Here is a 20303-nt window from a genome sequence, read left to right on the forward strand (position 1 = left end):
AGGGCATCAACTAAACTTTTTCACTATGATTCAAACATAGATAAAAAAAAGATTAATTATAATTAGTTATGTGACATCATCAGATATGAATAAACACGTTTTCTTTTTCAAAGTTGGCAAATGTGCATTTAACATAAGATAATTTAGAACACTAAAATACTTATCAGAAAAAAATATACATATACCCATTCCAAACCATAATTTATGTATAGTTACTAGGCTAGTTTATTGCAACAATATATTTAATAAAATGGTTCTTTCAAAGAAAAAAAAAATTCTGGATGGGTTTTGGAGTGCAGTACCTATAAAAGAACAAAATAAAAAGAAAGAACTGATTTGGTTACAAACACAAAAGAAATTCAATCAGTGAGATGCAGAGGTCGCTGCTGCACTTCTGTAAATTGGGAGGAGGGTGCGTTTTTAGGAGGAGCGAAGTGGGGGTGTGACTGGTGAGACTCGGAAGTCACCCAGTCTCTAAAGTTTGTTTTTCCAGTTCTGTCAGGCTCTGAGCTAGGCAGGGTGTAGGGGTGAGAGAGCCTGAGCCAGATGCCAAAGTCTGCCTTGGGTAAGCTGCAGACAGCTGCACAATGGAGGACTTCAAGGCTGTGGCATACCAGGTATTCACAGTATGGATCACCATAATCATTGCGCTCATCATGTTACCTTCTATGTTTGGAATTTCTTTGGGGATCTCAGAGGTTTATATGAAGATTATAGTGAAAATCTTAGAGGTAAGAGTCCTGGTAACTCGAGTTGTGAAATTGACTTTTTGCACTAAACCATTCTCATGTGATTTCACAATTGCACACACTGCCAGCCTATATGCAAGTGATTAAACACCCTATATCCAAGTCACTGACTTCTAACCCATATTATTGCAAAACATTAATAGTATGAAAGTGCAATGATCTTATTAACCTCTCTTTCTAATAACAATATGAGGAAAATCGCAGATCTGTCAATCGTTGATGAAACAATGCTCTCTGACATTGTTTAAAACCACAAACCTGCACACATAAATTGTTTAGGTTTCTAAAAACGTTTATTTGTGACCACTCTCGCATAGAAGTGGTTAAGTATGACCCAAACAAACGTGGATTAACCATTTGCTACGATTTATTGAAGGTCACGCTGAAGATTTTTTTTATTTTTTTTATTTTAGTTTATTTATACAACTCCTTTATCCACAACCTCCCTGTTTGTTTTAAAACGAGAATAACATTAACTTAGTGTATGTTATTCCAGAAGTGATATTTATTGTATTTTTCTTGGCATTGTTACTGTTGTTAATTATATAGTTTACATCATGTACTTAAAAGGACATTAAAGACACACACACCATTCACTTAATTACAAAAAGGATTTAATTAAAGTATTAAAAGCATTTCTAACTGTACTTTTGTTAGCAAAATTTGCATTGTTCTGCAGTCCAAGGGGCATAGCCTCTACTGTTTGTCCATTTTATCTCTTGCTTTGACCAGTGAGACTGAAAGAAATGAGCTCCTGCACTGATCAAATATGTGTAGCGTGTTGTAGAAGTCAGAATCTTGCAGGATCCAATTCAATCTCCATATTTTCAAAGAAAAATTACAGAAACGGACAAAACATTTAAATAGACATATCTTCTTGATTTTTATTTTTCTATTTAAAAAGATAGGCAATCCACTTATTATCCATTCCCCAGTTTTGCATAACCCACACTGTTATATTATTACTCTTTTTACCTCTATGATTACCTTGTATCTAAGCCTCTGCAGACTGCCCCCTTATCTCAGTTCTTTTGACAGTCTTGCATTTTAGCCAATCAGTGCTGACTCATGCATAATGCCACGGGTGTGAGCACAATGTAATATGTGTGACGCACATGAACTAGCACTTTCTAACTGTGAAAAACTGTCAAAATGCACTGAGATAAGAGGCAACCTCCAAGGGCTTAGAAATCAGTTTATGAGCCTACCTATGTTTAGCTTTGAACAAAGCACATTTGATGATAAAAGTACATTGGAAAGTTGTTTCATATTGCATGCCCTATCTGAATCATGAAAGTTTATTTTTAATTGAATGTCCCTTTAAATTGCAATGCAAATATTTATTTATTTTACTATCCATCAATAAACATTTGTTTGTTGAATTTAATTCTAAGTGTGTCCCTTTTTAATGGATAAACCATTATTTATCAGAAACACTTATCTTTATAAACTAGATTAGAATAAAGTAGGCAAATAATCCGATAAACATATTTATTAGATCCATGTTGAGCTTATTAATCAATGAAACAAAGTAAGATATATATATATATATATATATATATATATATATATATATATATATATATATATATATATATATATGCGCACTCTAAGGCACACACTAGTTATTAGACAGTAAATATGAGTAAATAATCCACAGCTAATTTAAAACTGTGTTACAGAAAATCAATATAAAGTCCTTGCCATGGTAATCTGTAAAAACATACACTGGGGTGCCATTTAGCCCACATAGAGTGATACCTCAGTGACAATATGATAATCAAATAAAGTATCACTCCCAAACATTGAGCATTTACAGGTGCTTTAATCCCATTTGGTCAAAAATGCACCAAGCGATCCACCGCACAACTCCACATCAAGTAGCATTCGGGTAGCACTTTCAAGATCCAGGAACTGTGTCTGTCAGGATATTCTGCTATAATATAGCAGGTTTACAGTGTTAAAATGTTTTTATTAAAACCATTTAAAAAAAATGTTATTTTAATAAAAATATTTTAACATTGTAAACTTGATATAATATCGCGGAATATTCCGACGTAAATCGCTCCTGAATGTCAAGAGAGCTACTTGGGTTAATGTGGAGGTGTGCAGTGGATCACAGAAGAGTGGTGTATTCTCTTGGAGCTGTTTTGACCAGAGGCATTAGTCAAGCTAGCCATATTGGAAATGCTAGCTTGTGATTAAAGGGACACTGTACACACATTTTCATATAGCTGGATGTAGTAGACACTACTATAGAGAAGAATATAGAGAAGAATATATAACAATCCAGTATAAAACCTTTTAAAAACTTACTCAAAAGCATCCAGTTTAGCACTGTTGATGAGGTTAGGCTGGGAAAGCAGGGACAGACAGACCCCCTCCACCTCGCCTGCATATGAAAAGACCCATTACACAACCAAAAGTCTGTAGACTACAGTCTGCATCTAAAACTTTGGGGCTTGGTTGGGAGTCTGAAAATCAGCACAATGTTATTTAAAAATAAACAAAACTATAATCCCAGATGTGCTATATAATTGGATCATCTACAAAACATTTATGCAAAGAAAAATATAATGTACACTTTCCCTTTTAAAGTACTTGGAGATTTTTCTGAGTGATACTTTACTTTCTTTGATTATCTTATTGTTACTGAGATATCACGCTATGTGCCCCCCCCCCCCCCCCCCCGGTGCATGTTTGTTATCGCAGGTGCATGTTGAGTTTACAATCTATATAAGAACTATTGCATTTAGAACAAGGTTGTTAATATGGGTCGCCACATTTTTTGTTAAATAAATAAAAATAAATATATGGGCTGTGTTAATTAGTATAAATTTGCATACATCATTTTAATGCTGTATTCTGAAACTAAAACTGCTAGGACTGATTTTACATAATTTGTTTTAATCTATATTCCAACAGAAATAGTTTCCCAATAACGTTTTTATTTCTGTTTTTTTATTCTTTATTAAATACATTTACTTGAACCTTAAAGGGCTATTGAAATAAAAAATAAATAAATGAATGACATTCTCTAATCCGTTAGAACATGTAATTTTAAGATTATTGACCCTAGACTACTGTGTGTTTAACCCCTGGAAAGGGGTTGGACACACAGTAGACATACTACTCAGGTCTTGCAGGGCACTGCTGGTCCTGAGCCGAAAATGCTGCTGGTCCAATCATTAGCATTAATTGCGCAATCTGGAATGGCCCTTTAACCCCTTAATGAACGCAAAGTACCATTTACGTCACCGGTCGTTAAGGGTTTTCTTGTTTATAATAACGCGGGTACAGCTGTAAGCAGCAAGGCTGCGCTATTATACATTCCTTACTTCTGGTCATCGGAAATAGCACAGACTTGCTGATGGCAGCGAGAGCGCACTATTTGTAACGCAATCCCCATAGAAAGAGCAGCCATGTACAGGGTATGTTGCTGGTCCTTAATGGGTTAATAAATGAAGTCAATGTGCATGCTTACTTAAGTTTTTATTTCTATTTTTAAACCTCCGGTAAGCTGTTATGACATGTTCCCCATTTGGTTGCGAGATAAACAAAAATACATATTACAAATGGGACTGTCTTTTATACTATTATAAAAGTAACATTTCCCTTTGATCCTAATGACAATGCATTGTCGGGCAAAGCTGCTTTATTCCAAAGCTGAATGAAAAGTCCATGGTCAAACTCTTTATCTAAAATGCTATAAAACTGTAATGATAAATGTGTTTAAATATTAAAGTTTTAAGCGTTTTAATCAGTTAACTGATAACAGGGAGACTAAGGTGCTGTGACACTCATGCCAAAGGTCTGTGCATTTCCATACAGATGTTGCAAGCCTGATACCTCTAATAAAGGGACAATACAGCAATTAAAGGGACACACAAGTCAAAAATAACCTTTCATGATTCAGATAGAGCAACAATTTTAAATAACTTTCCAATTTGCTTCCATTAAAAAAATGTGCATATTCTTTTCATATTTACACTTTTTTAGTCACCAGCTCCCACTGAGCATGTGCAGGAATTCACAGAATATAATTATATGTATTTGTGATTGGCAAATGGCTGTCACGCGCTGCAGTGGGAGTGGAAATAGACATCTTTGAAATTTTGTCCGGGGAATTTTTTTTTAATAATAATCTACTTTATTTAAAGTTCAGAATAAGTGCTATTACATTGTCTTGTTATCATGCATTTGTTGATTATGCAAATCTACTATATTTACTGGTCCTTTTTATATTATAGTCCAAAAATAGCATACTCGCTGTGCAAGTAATGTTGCTCTTGAGCTTAACCCCTTAACGACCGATGACGTATAGGGTACGTCCTACAAAAAACGGTTAACGACCAAGAACATACCCTGTACGTTGTCAGGGGTTTCAAGCGGTGGAAGCGATCCTGATCGCTTCCAGGGTATTGCAGCGATGCCTTAAAGGGACAGTACACTGTAAAATTGTTTTTCCATAAATGTATTTAAAATGACTTTTTATACTAACTGCAGAGTATAAAATATTTGAGACGTTGCATTTTCGGGTTTATTTATGTATCTGAAGTAGCTGGTTTTGTGCTTTGAAACCACAGCCTATTACAATGGGTTGAGCTTCAGGTACTATCAGATCTCATTATGTTATCACTTTCATGTACACACACTTGCTTCCTTATCTTATATTTGTCTGGAACACCAAAGCTCAATACATAGAGAGAACAATGGAAAATTATCATTTTATTACTTAACTATCATGCCCCCCACTGAGGGTGAAATCTCTTCTGCTGGCTGTGTTTACTTAGGCTTGTCAATAGCGTATACGCCAGTATCAAAACTTTCAGTATAGGTTGGGAAACCACAAGCTAAATCAGCTATTTCAAATGCTGAAATATGAGTAAAGGAGCTACTTTCAACCAATTTAATACACTCTAGCAGGTAAAAAGGATCATTGGGAATAATTTAAAGGGGAGAGAGTTTTTGGGTGAACTGTCCCTTTAATATTGAGGCATTGTGCAATACCCTTTTTTAACCATCCGATGCAGAGAGAGCCACTCTGTGGCCCTCTCTGCATCGACCATCGATGGTGCTGATTGTTGGTGGTTTGGAGCCATTGCAGGGAGGCAGGTGTGCGGCCATCGCTGGAGGATATCCGGCAGAGGGGGGCGGGATCACTACACTATGGGACAAAGTGTAAAGGGAGGGAGAGAGGAGGGGGGGAAATTTTATCTAAGGGATCTGGGAGGGGGTGGGGGGTAGGTTATTGAAGGGGCAGCTACATTACAGAAAAATTGTGTTTTTTTATTTTATTTTTTTAAAAAAAAGCTTATTATATGGCAAACTGAGTACTGGCAGACAGCTGCCAGTACCCAAGATGGCGGCAAATAGGTAGAGGGGGAGGGTTAGAGAGCTGTTTGGGGGGATCAAGGAGGTTAGGGGCTAAGGGGGGATCCCTACAAGGCAGAATTTTTAAAAAATAAATAAATAAATAAAAGACTTATCTTAGTACTGGCAGACAAGGTCAGGAGAATGTAATCTGTGAACATTGCAAGTTTATATGTGTGATTGTGTACAGTTATGCCTTTTATTTCAAAATTATGATGTATAACAGATGCTAGAGATTCTAAAGACAAGATGAAAAGAAGTGCGGATAGGGGGCAAACCTGCCTCGTTCCATTTCTAATCTTAAATTCGTCTGAAAGTATTCCATTGGCCCTAACCTGTGCTGTTGGGAAAGAATAGAGAGAGAAAACGCATGTTGAATATAAATTTGTGGAAAGTCTGTTTCCCAAGTTTGGGCAGCACCGTAATATGGTCCTGTAACATTGTATCAGGGAAATGTCCACCTTCATTAATTTGTTGATTAGTTGATAAAGATATGGGATTAAGTGTTCACTGTACATTTTATAGTATAGATCAGAAAAACCATCAGGGCCAGGTGCTTTATTTGGTTTTAGTGAGGATATTGCTAATTTTATTTCTTCCCTAGTTATTGGAATATCTAAGGAATCTTGTGTGTCTTTTGGCAGTTTCGGGAGTTTGACATTGTCTAAATAAACTCTACATTTGCTTGCGTGACTTTCAGTCTGTCTCAGAGGGAATAAATTATATAAATTATGGTAATATGTCTTAAATATTTCCGCTATTTGAAAGGTATCCTCTACTGTTATTCCATTCTGGTTTTTAATTGAGTGTATGTATGTTTTTATTCTTTTAGATTTTAGGGCCCTAGCTAATAGTTTACCAGGTTTATTTGCTTCTTTATAAAACTTTTGTTGGAGGAACTTGACCGTTCTTTGTGCTTTAATGTGTAGAAAAGTGTTTAGTTTATTTCTGTAAAAAAATAGTTGATCAGACATATTCTTGTCTAAAGGGTTACATTTATGCAAGTAATCAAGTTCAGATACTTCAGCAGCTATTTGTTGGTATTCCTCTCGTTCTGCTTTATTTTTAGCTTCCTTCATTCTGTTAAGCTCGCCCCTGATATAACTTTTATGGGCTTCCCATATTGCATCAAAAGACACATCTGGAGTATTATTCAGATGAAAATACCCTATTATAGATTTTTTTTTTTTTTTTAACTCCTCCCTTAATTGTGGAGAATGTAGTAATGATTCATCCAGCCTCCATTGAAACTGTTTAGGAGGGGCAGAGGGCCATCTGATATTACAAATGACCATAGAATGATCTGACCATGTAGTATGTACTATTGGTGAGCTTGTAACAAAGGAGAGGATTATATGATCTACCAGTACATAATCAATTCTGGAATATGAGGTATTAAGGGACAAAAAGGAAGTGTAATCTTTTATTTCAGGTAAACAATATCTCCAGGGGTCATGTAAACCTAGAGATTTGAGCCAGGACCTGTCAGGGTGCCAGGAATCGGACTGAGACGAGAAGTGCAAAAATAATCACACCTTTTATTAATAGCAAAACAATAATAAAAAGTCCACAAGTCAAATAACAAGCCATGAATCAAAACCAGAACTGGTAGTCAGACGAGCCGAGTCAGGAGCCAAATCGAGTAGTCAGACGAGCCGGAATCAGGAACAAGGAGAACAGCAGAGTCAGGAACAAGCCAGGGATCAGGAACCAGGAGGGATGTCAGACGGCCAGGTAATACACAGAAGCTCTCACAAACAGGTCTGAGACAACGCAAGGGCAAAGCATACTCAACAGAGGCCCTTTAAATAATAAGTGATGACATCACAATTCTGAGACTGCATCCTGTCTCACACGGATGATGTACACCAGTCTGGCCATAAAAGGAAGTGCAGGAAATGAGCAGCATCACACAGTATGCACCAGAGTCAGGAAGAGAGGTGAGTAAAATGGCTGCCAGCAGCACATGGCAAACCGATCAGGGAAAAAACCCTGACAGTACCCTCCCCTCAGTGACCCCTCCCCTGCAGGAGGACAAAATGCTTATTGGGGAAACGGGCATGGAAGGCACGGAGGAGGGCGGGAGCATGAACATCAGAGGAGGGAACCCATGAACGCTCCTCCGGACCGTAGCCCCTCCAGTGAACCAAATACTGTACACGGCCCCTGGACATACGAGAGTCAATAATGCTGCTGAGCTCCTACTCCTCATGGTTGTCAACAAAGATAGGGCGGGGACGAGGCAACACAGTGGTAAACCGATTACAAACCAATGGTTTCAAGAGGGAGACATGAAAAACATTGGAGATGCGCATTGCAGGAGGAAGGTCAAGAGCGTAGGCCACAGGATTGACCCGTCGGAGTATTCAAAAAGGACCAACATAACGGGGAGCCAGTTTATTGGAAGGCACACAAAGGTTCAAGTTGCGGGAGGACAGCCAAACTCTCTCACCAACCTGGTAGGAAGGTGCGGGCAGACGCCTACGATCAGCCTGGAACTTTTGGCGCTGCATAGAACGATGAAGGCAATCCTGAATCTCCACCCACGTGGAACGGAGTTGCCGGAGATGCTCCTCCAAAGCCGGAATACCCTGAGGCATGAATGAATCGGGCAACAAGAATGGTTGAAACCCATAATTCGCCATGAACGGGGATAACTTGGAGGAAGCATTAATAGCACTATTACAAGAAAACTCTGCCCAAGGTAACAGTTCAGACCAATTATTCTGGTTATCTGAGACATAGCAACGGAGGAACTGTTCCAGAGCTTGATTAGACCGTTCCGCAGCCCCATTGGATTGAGGGCGATATGCCGAGGAGAAGGAAAGCTGGATCCCCATTTGAGCACAAAAGGAACGCCAAAATCTGGAGACAAACTGGCTACCCCGGTCCGACACTATCTCCTTGGGTAACCCATGTAAATGGAAGACCTCCCGGGCAAAAATTGAAGCAAGCTCCTGAGCGGTAGGCAGCTTCATCAAAGGAATGCAATGTGACATTTTAGAAAAACGGTCAACCACCATAAGGATAACAGTATTGCCATTGGAAAAAGGGAGCTCGACAATGAAGTCCATAGAAAGATGTGTCCAAGGACGCTCACCATTAGCAATAGGTTGAAGAAGACCCACAGGAAGACGTTGATGAGTCTTATTCTGTGCACAAACTGAGCAGGAGGCAACATCAGAACGAAGAGCTGGCCACCAGAATTGTCGAGTGACAGACCAAATCATTTGGTTCTTGCCTGGGTGACCTGCGACTTTAGGATAGTGGTAAGTTGTGAAAAAGTTTAGTTCGAAGATTCTCAGGAACAAAACACTACTACGTTTCTCAGGAGGTGCATTGGTTTGTACAGCCAGGATCTCCTCCCCCAAGGGAGAAGTCAAATTAGTACGTATGGTAGCCAAAATATGGTCAGGAGGTATAACTGAAGTAGGTACAGACTCCTCTTTGGGCAGAGGCGAAAATTGTCGAGAGAGGGCATCAACCCTAACATTTTTACTACCAGGCAGGTAGGAGACCACATAATTAAACCAAGACAAAAATAGCACCCATCTGGCCTGTCGGGGTGACAAACGGTTTGCTTCAGATAGATAAGTTAAATTCTTGTGGTCAGTAAGAATGAGCACTGGCACGCTAGTACCCTCGAGAAGATGCCTCCATTCCTTGAGTGCCAAAATTATGGCCAGTAATTCCCTGTCGCCAATTTCATAATTGCACTCTGCTGGAGACAATTTCTTAGAGAAGAAACCACACGGATGCAAGAAACCGTCAGGCGTAGGACGTTGAGACAAGAGGGCACCTACTCTAGTCTCAGACGCATCAACCTCGAACGAAAGGCAGAAAAGGGTTAGGATGAGCCCGAACTGTAGCGGCAGCAAAGGCAGTCTTAAGACTATCAAAGGCCTTAATGGCAGTAGGTGACCAATGGAGTGGATCATTCTCTTTACGGGTCATGTCTGTGATAGGTCTGACCAAGGAAGAAAAGTTTTTAATAAACTTTCTATAGTAATTGGCGAACCCCAAAAAACATTGAATAGACCGAAGACCAACTGGGTGAGGCCACTGCAGAACTGCAGACAACTTGTGAGGATCCATGGAGAACCCTGCAACGGAGATAACATAACCTAGGAAGGTTACTCGAGTCTGATGGAACTCGCATTTCTCGAGTTTACAAAACAAGCCGTTCTCACGTAGTCTCTGAAGAAACCGTGTAACATCAGAACGCTGAGCCTCAAGTGTGGGTGAGCGTATGAGAATGTGGTCTAAGTACACCAACCACAACACACTGTTGCAACATATCTTGTAGACAATCATTAATAAATTCCTGAAAAACAGCAGGAGCATTACATAGGCCAAAGGGCATTACAAGATACTCATAATGCCCGCTCCTGGTGTTAAATGCTGTTTTCCATTCGTGGCCCTCCTTAATCCTAATGAGATTGTACGCTCCTCTCAAATCAAGTTTAGTAAAGACCGTAGCTCCCTTGAGGCGGTCAAAGAGTTCCGTTATGAGCCGAATAGGGTAAGCATTCTTAATGGTAAGACGATTAAGACCCCTGTAATCGATGCATGGTCTTAATTCGCCACCCTCTTTCTTCACAAAGAAGAAGCCAGCCCCTGCAGGAGAGCAGGATTTGCGGGTGATCCCCCGCGACAGAGCATCGGCAACATACTCCTCCATAGCACAATTCTCTGCAACAGACAGAGGGTAAACCCGGCCCTGAGGAGGAATGGCTATTGAGATACCGAAGAAGTGCACAAGACTTTAACTGGTTTCCGAAGACAAGTGGAAATACATTGCGGGGACCACGACAAAATTTCAGACCTGCGCCAGTCGAGACTGGGATTGTGCTTTTGGAGCCAGGGATAACCCAGAATAACCGGAAAATGCGGAGAGTTTATCACCTGGAACTGGGGGGTTTCAAAATGGAGAGCCCCAACAGCCATGGATAACGGAGCAGTTTTGTGAGTAACGAGTGTGGGCTGAAGGGGCCTAGCATCAATAGCAAGCGGAACGGACTGAGGCAAAACAGGAATGGAGTGCTTTTGATGCAAAAGCACTGTCAATGAAATAGCCCGCAACACCGGAGTCAACAAGAGCCTGGGTGACTAGGAAAGAGGCCACCCAGGAAAGGACAGCTGTGACCAAAGGTTTCTCCTTTAGCGGTTCCGGGGGCGAGGATAAACCACCCAAGGTCTGCCCCCGACTGGACCTTTTAGGTGTGAGCGTTTCCCGGCCGTGTAGGACAAGACTTCAAAAGGTGGCCCTGTAACCCACAATAGAGCCCCTCCCTCCTCCTAAAGGCCCTCTCCGCCGTGGAGAGACGCGTGAATTCCAAATGCATTTGCTCAGCAGTACTTGGTGACTTGGGACCAGGAGGCATGGGTGGGAATGAACACGTAGGAGACAACGGAACAGGAGGCTTCCACAAGCGCTCCTTGAAAGAGGGCCTCTCACTTAGTCTGATGTCAATTAGGATAAAAAAAAGACACCAATGCCTCGATCTTCTGGTAAATCTCTGGCAGCAACTTCTTCTTTAATCGCATCAGAGAGCCCATGAAAGAAGGAGGCAACAAGGGCTTCATTGTTCCAACCTACCTCTGCGGCAAGGGTACGGAACTCAATGGCATACTGAGCAACAGATCTTGTACTTTGCTGAATGGACATGAGTCGTTTAGCAGCAGAAGAGGAGCGAGCCGGAACATCAAATACCCTTCGAAAGTAGGCCACAAATTCAGGGTAATTTGAAATCACAGGTTTATTAGTCTCCCACAAGGGATTAGCCAAGACAAGAGCTGTGTCAGAGAGTAACAAGATAAGAAATCCCACCTTAGCTCTGTCAGAGGGAAACACCTGAGGTAACATCTCAAAGTAAATACCCACCTGGTTCAAAAACCCTCTGCACTGATTAGGATCTCCTCCATATCGCTGAGGTAGACGTGCAGAACCGGACATGCTCCTGGTAGGACTAGGTGCAGCAGCGGAAACAGGAGCAGCCATAGCTTGCGGGACACTTTGGTCCAAATGTGCAGTGCGAGTCAGCAGGGTTTGCAGGGCTATTGCAAATTGATCCAAGCGGTGATCCTGTTCATCCATCCTGGAAATTATGGCAGGTAAAGGTGGATTATTAGCACGATCAGGATTCATTGCCCTTGCGTAATTTCAGGGTGCCAGGAATCGGACTGAGACAAGAAGTTCAAAAATAATCACACCTTTTTATTAATAGCAAAAAATAAATCCACAAGTCAAATAACAAGCCAGGAATCAAAACCAGAACTGGTAGTCAGACGAGCCGAGTCAGGAGCCAAAGCGAGTAGTCAGACGAGCCGGAATCAGGAACAAGGAGAACAGCAGAGTCAGGAACAAGCCAGGGATCAGGAACCAGGAGGGACGTCAGACAGCCAGTTATTACACAGGAGCTCTCACAAACAGGTCTGAGACAACGCAAGGGCAAAGCATACTGAACAGAGGCCCTTTAAATAATAAGTGATGACATCACAATTCTGAGACTGCATCCTGTCTCACACGAATGATGTACACCAGTCTGGCCATAAAAGGAAGTGCAGGAAATGAGCAGCATCACACAGAATGCACCAGAGTCAGGAAGAGAGGTGAGTAAAATGGCTGCCAGCAGCACATGGCAAACAGATCAGGGAAAAAACTCTGACAGGACCATAGCTTACGCATTGTTGATTTTGCAATTCTGATGTTGACAACTGTCTAGTGTCGGGGTCAGTGGAAGATTAAAATCACCAAGAACTATCAATTGGCCAGATAGGTCTTGTATCAGAGGTAATATAAATTTAAAAAAAACGCTAGTTGCGCCTTATTAGGGGCATATATATTTATAATAGTGACAGTAAGCCATTAGTGCCTTTAAACCTGCCCTCTTTAGCTTTACTTTGTCTAGTTAATACAAAAGGCATTGCTCTATGGAGTAGAATACTAACTCTAGCTATTTTTTTGGCAGGATTCGTGCTTCAAAAGTGCTGGCTATATGTGGAAGAGAAATATTTTGGAATAGAGTTGTGTTTAAAATGGGTCTCTTATAAGCCCACTATTTCGCCTCCCTTTTTTAAGAATATGGTCTAGGGCCAATGATCTCTTATTAGCGCTATTAAAACCTTTCACATTTTGAGAGATACATCTGATAATGGATTCAGCCATATGATTTAAAAAAAATAAAAATATGAGGGTAAACATAATATTCTCCACTAATTACAATATAAAATACCTCTGGCGTGTGTCCTTTCAAACAACACGTTAGACAAGATTCTTCACTACTAATATAAACACTTTAAATAAATACAAATGGATTGAACAATCTAACAGGCTAGGTATATCCTAACTATTATGGGGGGAGGTGGTTGGATAGAAATCCAAATAGATTCCATCTCAGCCCAGAATATTTACAAAATTCAAAACTTGCTTTGGAAGCCATGACAATTAAATAAAGTAAGGCATTCTAGAGTCAATGGATTAAGAATATACATCCCATATTTTAGCATTAGCGTGACATCAGTCCACCGCATTAAGTTGCTTAGATAGATCTTGGGGTTTGAGTCTTTATTATGGTGTACTGTGGTTCATTCAGATCTTTGTGGTAGTGGTCTGCTTGACCCTCTTGTTTGCGTAGGAATGGTGTGGTCGGTGGTAGTTTCTGGAGGTGGAATTTCCAGCTTCTTAAAACAGTCCTGGATGTCTTGTGGGGATGTACAGGTTGCACGTCTGTTTTTGTAGATATCATTTAACTGGAACGGAAACTATAGGGAATGTTAAGGCTTCTAAGATGTTGTGTCAGCGGTTGCAATTCTTTTCTGCAAAGCAAAGTGCGAGCAGATAAATCTGCATATAATTGAAGATTAGATCCTTCATGTTGGATAGAAGTTTTGCTTTTGGCAGCTTTTATGATACCATCTTTAATTTTAAAGTTTACCAACTTTACTATCACATCTTGTGGAGGAGCCTCTTCCACGGGTCTTGGCCTTAAGGCTCTGTGTGCTCTCTCAAGCTCAAATGAATCTGTAGGAGTTAGACCTCTCAATGAAGCAAATAGGTTTTGAAGGTATTGTCTGAGATCGGCATTTTCCACGCGTATTCCAATATTACTTTGCCTATGCCTATTTTCTAGGTCTTCAATTTTTGTCTTCAAGTTGTTTCAAATCATGGTCATGCGAACATACATGTTTCTTCTTCTTCCAACTGCTCTACTCTGTAGCCTATATCGGCAATCTCTTTTTTTAAAATCTGTAATCTCTTCTTTGATACACTGCTTAACCTGCGTTATCAAGGTGGAGAAATCCTGCTTTGATGGCAGTGAGGATAGTATATCCCTGGGGATAGTGATCAGGGTATCCTGCTACTCTGACTCTGACTCAGATTCAGATAATATTTGAGATGGTTTGGAACTAGGAGAAATATTAGTAATTGACGAGGCTGCTTGTTGGTTAGTATTTTTGAAAAAAGAAATGACCGAAACGCTTGCAGAAGGTGTAGATTTAGAGAGTTTCTCCTTCTGGGAACCTTTTTAGGAGACATCTTGAATGATATGGGTACACAGGTGCAAATTGCACTAATTCTGATGTGAAACCTCTGCTGGGTCTTTGGCCACTTATCTATGTTACTTTTTATAATGTCCCTTTGGTTCATTTTTTACTACCACGCCATTTCTTAACACTTTTATTTCTTTAATATGTCTCTTGAGAGCAGTTATGAGATTGATTGATAAATAGTAAACACTTTTAGTTGATAGGTCCCAGTCAGATATATTAAGAGCTGGATGCGGTCTATACAAAGAAAAATATATGGTATGGTACTCGCATATGGCGATGTCACAGATTAGCTTGTTGTGTAAATCTTTAGCAGGCTTTGCTATGATCCACCATGCTTCTGTTTTATGTCAGAGTGCTCCGGTTAGGTAAAGCGATGTCTGGCAAGTCCCAGCATGTAATGTGATGCGATGTGATCAAAGCTTTAAGGCGTTTTGTTCCGTTAAGTGTAATCAGGCTTTTAGGCCTTTCTGACCACGTGGACGCGCCACTGATTATAGCAGACTGCTACCGAAAGCCTTTTCATACTCCTGTTGCCGGACTATATGCGGAGAGTGGATCAATCGCTGCTATATTAGGCTGATGTCCCTATGTTGTATATGAACCTGTGGGAGCAATTCATGGCTCTATAGTGCATTTTTCTGGGCTGCAATAACGGAGCTCAATTAGTGTGCGGCCATCACGTTCAGAAGCCGTCTCCGCCCCCCAGAGCATGCAACTTTCTAATTTAGTCCTATTAACGATTTGTCTTCATTCTCTTGGTATCTTTATTTGAAAAAGCAAATACTGAAAAGTTCAATTTGTGTCACGGCTGCTCCTCTCAAAGAAAAAGAACAAGATTCATTCTTTTTCTTCAATTGGTTTATTAGCAGCTCTCTACAGCTCTTAAAGGGACAGTAAAGGTTCAGAATAATGTTATAAAATTCTGCACACAGTGCCGAATTATATAGCATTATTTAAGCGGTAACTTCGAAAATTAAAAGTATATTTCCCAATTTTGCAGTGTAATGTTGGACTCTGCTCCAGGATCTACTGAGCGGGTCTTGGATATCCAAAGCACTTTGCGGGCTTGCTGGCTAGGCATAGCATGGATATCCAAGACCCGCTCAGTAGATCCTGGAGCGGAGTCAAACGTTACACTGCAAAATTGGGCAATACTTTTCATTTTCGAAGTTACCGCTTAAATAATGTTATATAATTCTGCACTGTGTGCAGAATTTTATATAACATTCTAAACCTTTACTGTCCCTTTAAGAGGGATTACATGAATCAGAGTATATAATTTGAAACAATTTTCCAATTCACTTCTATTATCTAATTTGCTTAGTTATCTTGGTATCCTTTGTTTAAAAGCATACCTAGGTTGGCTCAGGAGGTGGGAGCTAGCTGCTGATTGATGACTGCACATGAATACCTCTTTTCATTGCTCAGCTAGCTCTCAGTAGTGCATTACCGCTCCTTCAATAAAGGATACCAAGAGAATTAAGCAAAATTGATAAGATGTAAGTTTGAACGTTGTTTAAAAATGTATGTACTATGTGAAACATGAAAGAAACATTTTGGTTTTCATGTCCCTTTTTAATGTGCTTAATCCCTTTTTGTAGGGGTTAAATAGATCGAATTCCAGGATGTATAGTGCAAATATTCGTTGCCTGTTTTTAACAAATTAGACCATGTCTCAAAAATGTTTTATCATGAATATAAAAATGTGTCCCGTCAGCCCTCTAGGCATTTGACTCTAAAGCCTGTTCTCTGGAAGTCTTTGTGTGTTTATTGTATTTTTTCCCCCCAAAATGTTTTATTTTCATACGTTGCATTGAATACAAAAAGAAAAAGAATTAAGACATCTTCATATTTATACAGAATATACAAATGAGAACCTTATACATTTTTTTTTCTCCCATTACTCTCATGAAGTTCTTATTGTAAGCTATACATCTTCTTTTAATATCAATACAAATAACTTTTTATTTTACTCATATCTCTCATCTGAAAACAATCTATTTTATCCCTCTAGATATATCTTGTAGATCTTCTTTTATTGTTTCAAAATATTGTTCCCATTTATGCAAAAATATATGGACTCTCCCTATTGGATCTGATAATGTATCGTATTTCTCCACAATCATTTGTTGCCAGAGTGCTTTTTAAAGCAAGGTAATAGTTTTTTTTTGGTTTCAATCCATAATCTTGGAATGATCTTCCTCGCTAGTAATTTTGTCATTGTAATAAATATTTTTCTTTGTTTTTTTTTTTTTTTTTTTAATTGAACTTGGAAGGTGGAGTAAAAGTATATTTTTGTTTATTCAACTTAAAGTGAAGGTCAATTTTCAACAATGAGTCCCAGTTTTTAAAAATACTTTAAAAAACAGGGGCACTCATTGATGAAAGTTTACATTGCACCAAATTTGTAGAAATACTTACCTTCTACTTCTCCAAAACCGGATCGCCGATCCCAGCCTCAGTTTCTCTGTACTGACGTCAGAAATGACAAAACCGGCTTTCTCCAATCATGGCTTTACCCCCCAGAGCGTCCAGCTTGTGATGCCCGGCTGTGATTGGAGGAAGCTGGTTTCGTTATTGCTGTGTTTGTACAGCAGGAAGAAGAAGGCGGGGGATCGGCGATCCGGTTTTTGAGAAGTAAAAGGTAAGTATTTCTACAAATGTAAACTTTCATCAATGAAAGTGCCCCTGTTTTTAAAAGTATTTTTAAAAACCGGGCACTCATTACTGAAAATTTACATTCACTTTAAATATACTAGATAGCCAAAATTATATCTGAGCCCAATACTGAAGGATTTTTGGGCAATCCAAAAAAACAGTGAGAAAAGTTTGGTAGTGTGAGTAAACTTTTTGGCCAGGGGTGGGCAATTATTGGCCCTGCAGATGTTATGGACTACATCTCCCATAATGCTCTTTCAGCCATAATGCTGGCAAAGCATCATGGGAGATGTAGTCCATAACATCTGGAAGGTCGATAGTTGCCCTGTTTTGGACAAATGTGATTAGTCTTTCTTCCATTTCCTCAATTTTGTTATTGTTATATAATCATTATGTAAAATTCTACTCTGTTTCCCTCAGTTCACTTGCAAGTGTATTTTGTCTTGCTATTATACGCTTACATAATTGTTCCGAAGTAATAGATATTTCCTATATCTGTTGCCATTTATTACACATTACCTGTAGATTTCCGCCAGCTTACCCAGTAAATTAGTTTATTGTAGATACTGGAAAACTTTTATATATACCTTTTTTTTTTTGTGATAATTTACTCACATTTTGACAATGGGAGTTTTACTAACAATATGTGGGGATTCTCTAATCACTTTTTTAATATACAAGTCAATCTGAATATAGTGAAAATAATTTTTAAATCCATATTTGGTGAAGATCTCTTGAACGGAATATATCTTGTTGGAGTTTTCTTTTAATAAATCTTCTGTTCTGCGTATCCCCTATCTATTCCAGCTATTGAAAGGGTAATTATTCCCCATAGGGAAATTGGGATTTCCCGTTATTGGGATATAGCGTGAGTATTTATGGTTTATATCACAATATTTATTGAGGAATTTCCAGATCAGAGGCAGTCCCGGAGTACTATAGGATTTTTGATGATATTAGGGATTTCAGCTGTAGCAGCATGGGGCAGGTAGGATGGGGCAAGGGGTTAAATTAATGTTGTTTAAAAAGATAGATAATCCCTTTTATTACCCATTCCTGGTTTTGTATAACCAACATGGTTATATTATTACACTTTTTACCTCTGATTACCTTGTATCTAAGCCTCTGCAGACAGCCCCCTTGCTTTTGACAGACGTGCATTTTAACCAATCGGTGCCAATGCATTTTAACGGACAGAGGCTCCCTAGGTTTAGCTTACAACAAAGAATACAAAGAGAACAAAGACATTTGCTGATAAAAGTAAATTGGAAAGTTGTTTAAAATGACATGCCCTATCTGAATCATGCAAGTTTAATTGGGACTTGAATGTCCCTTTTAAACATACGGATTCATTCTCTGGAGAGGGATTATTAGTCAGGCTCTCTTTATTTAAAGGGATATGAAGCCCACATTTTTATTCTTTAATGATTCAGATACATCATACAATTTTAAACAACTTTCCAATGTACTTCTATTATCTAAATTGCTTAGCTCTCTTGGTATCCTTTTGTTGAAAAGCATACCTAGGGGGGTCTAAGGAGCTGGGAGCTAGCTGCTGATTGGTGTCTACACCAATAAACCTCTTGTCAATGTGTTCAGCTAGCTCCCATTAGTGCATTGCTTCTTCTTCAATAAAGGATACCAGGAGAATAAATCAAAATTGATAATCAAAGTAAATTGGAAAGTTTTTTTTTTTAAAAAATTGTTTTAACTGAATCATGAAAGGGAAAAAAAATGGGGTTTCATGTCATTTTATGTGACAAGTAATGAATCTGTTATCTCTGTAGATAACAGATTTGTAAATAGTGGGCGCTTAAAGCAGGAGATTCAGTTAATATGCGAAACAATTATAGTGCCCTCTGTGGGGAATAGATCAGACTTTGGGGAATAATATCCAGTCTACTACCGTTATAGTTATATTAAAATATTTAGTTATTAAACAGATCTGGTATGTTAAAAATTTTTTTTTATTTTATGGACAATTTTAAAATGATAATTATTGTCTTAATCTTGAATATTAACTAATATGCAATATCTAAAACAATACACATTCACTCCCAACTATAGTTGTTCTTTCAGCCGTTCACATACTCCCTAAACAATTACAGTCTAGAAAATTATATAAAAACAATATAAATGCAAGCTTGAATTAATATCAAAACCAGAAGGTGCAATATATTTCCAAAAGGAGCAATATATTTCCAAAAGGAAAAAGGTAATATTGTCTGTTCCTGATAAAAGATTTTTAGGATAAAAGTTTGTGCACAATATAATCTTTGACAGGTTCGCTACAGCAAGGTAAAGTGCCAAGTCTTTCTTTAAAAGAAAACTGATTATCTCCAATGACAACAGCTGTCGGTCTTATTTCACCGGCGCTGTATTCAGTTTACAAAAGAGTAGTCCGTAAGACTTCAATACTTTACGGAGATCTCCGTTACGATCCTGTATGTTTTTAAGGCTATCCGCCTTCTTACCGTTACTTCACTTGTATTTCAGCCGCTCCGCTGCAAACAATCGACCGCACGCCGGCGGCTTCCAAGACTCCTACGTCACCTGATTTCCGGAACCTCCAGGTGAATCAGACTTGCGCAAGTCTATTACGAGGTGTAGGAAGACCTCTGGTCCTGGTTCTGTTACCGCTCTTCAGTACTTACTCAGTACGCGGTAAAAGGATTATCCTCCAGTCTTTGTCTATCAAATAGACTAGTAGCAGAAAAAGGCAATTTTTTGTGTGTAGTAACAGGGTGATTCTTCAAAGCGTTTCAACCCGTGTGGGTCTTTATCTCTGTAGATAGATATGTGTGTGTTTACTAATAGTCTATTGCATGTGTTTATAAGGGGCTTTTAAAGGGTGTTTGATCTCCATTTTTATTATTGATATCTAAAGTCATGAATTGTGTAAAGTAGCAAAAAAGAGTAATATTATGTGAACGTGTTGCTTTCCTAAATATAATACCAGCTTGCTCAAAT

General features: G+C 39.0%; 1 protein-coding gene across 1 annotated transcript in view; it reads left to right on the forward strand.

The window, feature by feature from the left end:
- The first annotated feature begins 476 nt into the window (after positions 1–476).
- Positions 477–20303, forward strand: part of GPAT3 (glycerol-3-phosphate acyltransferase 3) — a 110199-nt gene continuing 90372 nt past the window's right edge. The window contains exon 1 of the mRNA XM_053703250.1: positions 477–731. Coding sequence (XP_053559225.1) covers positions 588–731 — 144 coding nt within the window. The 5' untranslated portion in view covers positions 477–587. The remainder of the gene's footprint in view (positions 732–20303) is intronic.

The sequence above is a fragment of the Bombina bombina genome, chromosome 2 (genome assembly GCF_027579735.1).
Source record: "Bombina bombina isolate aBomBom1 chromosome 2, aBomBom1.pri, whole genome shotgun sequence".
NCBI lineage: Eukaryota > Metazoa > Chordata > Amphibia > Anura > Bombinatoridae > Bombina > Bombina bombina.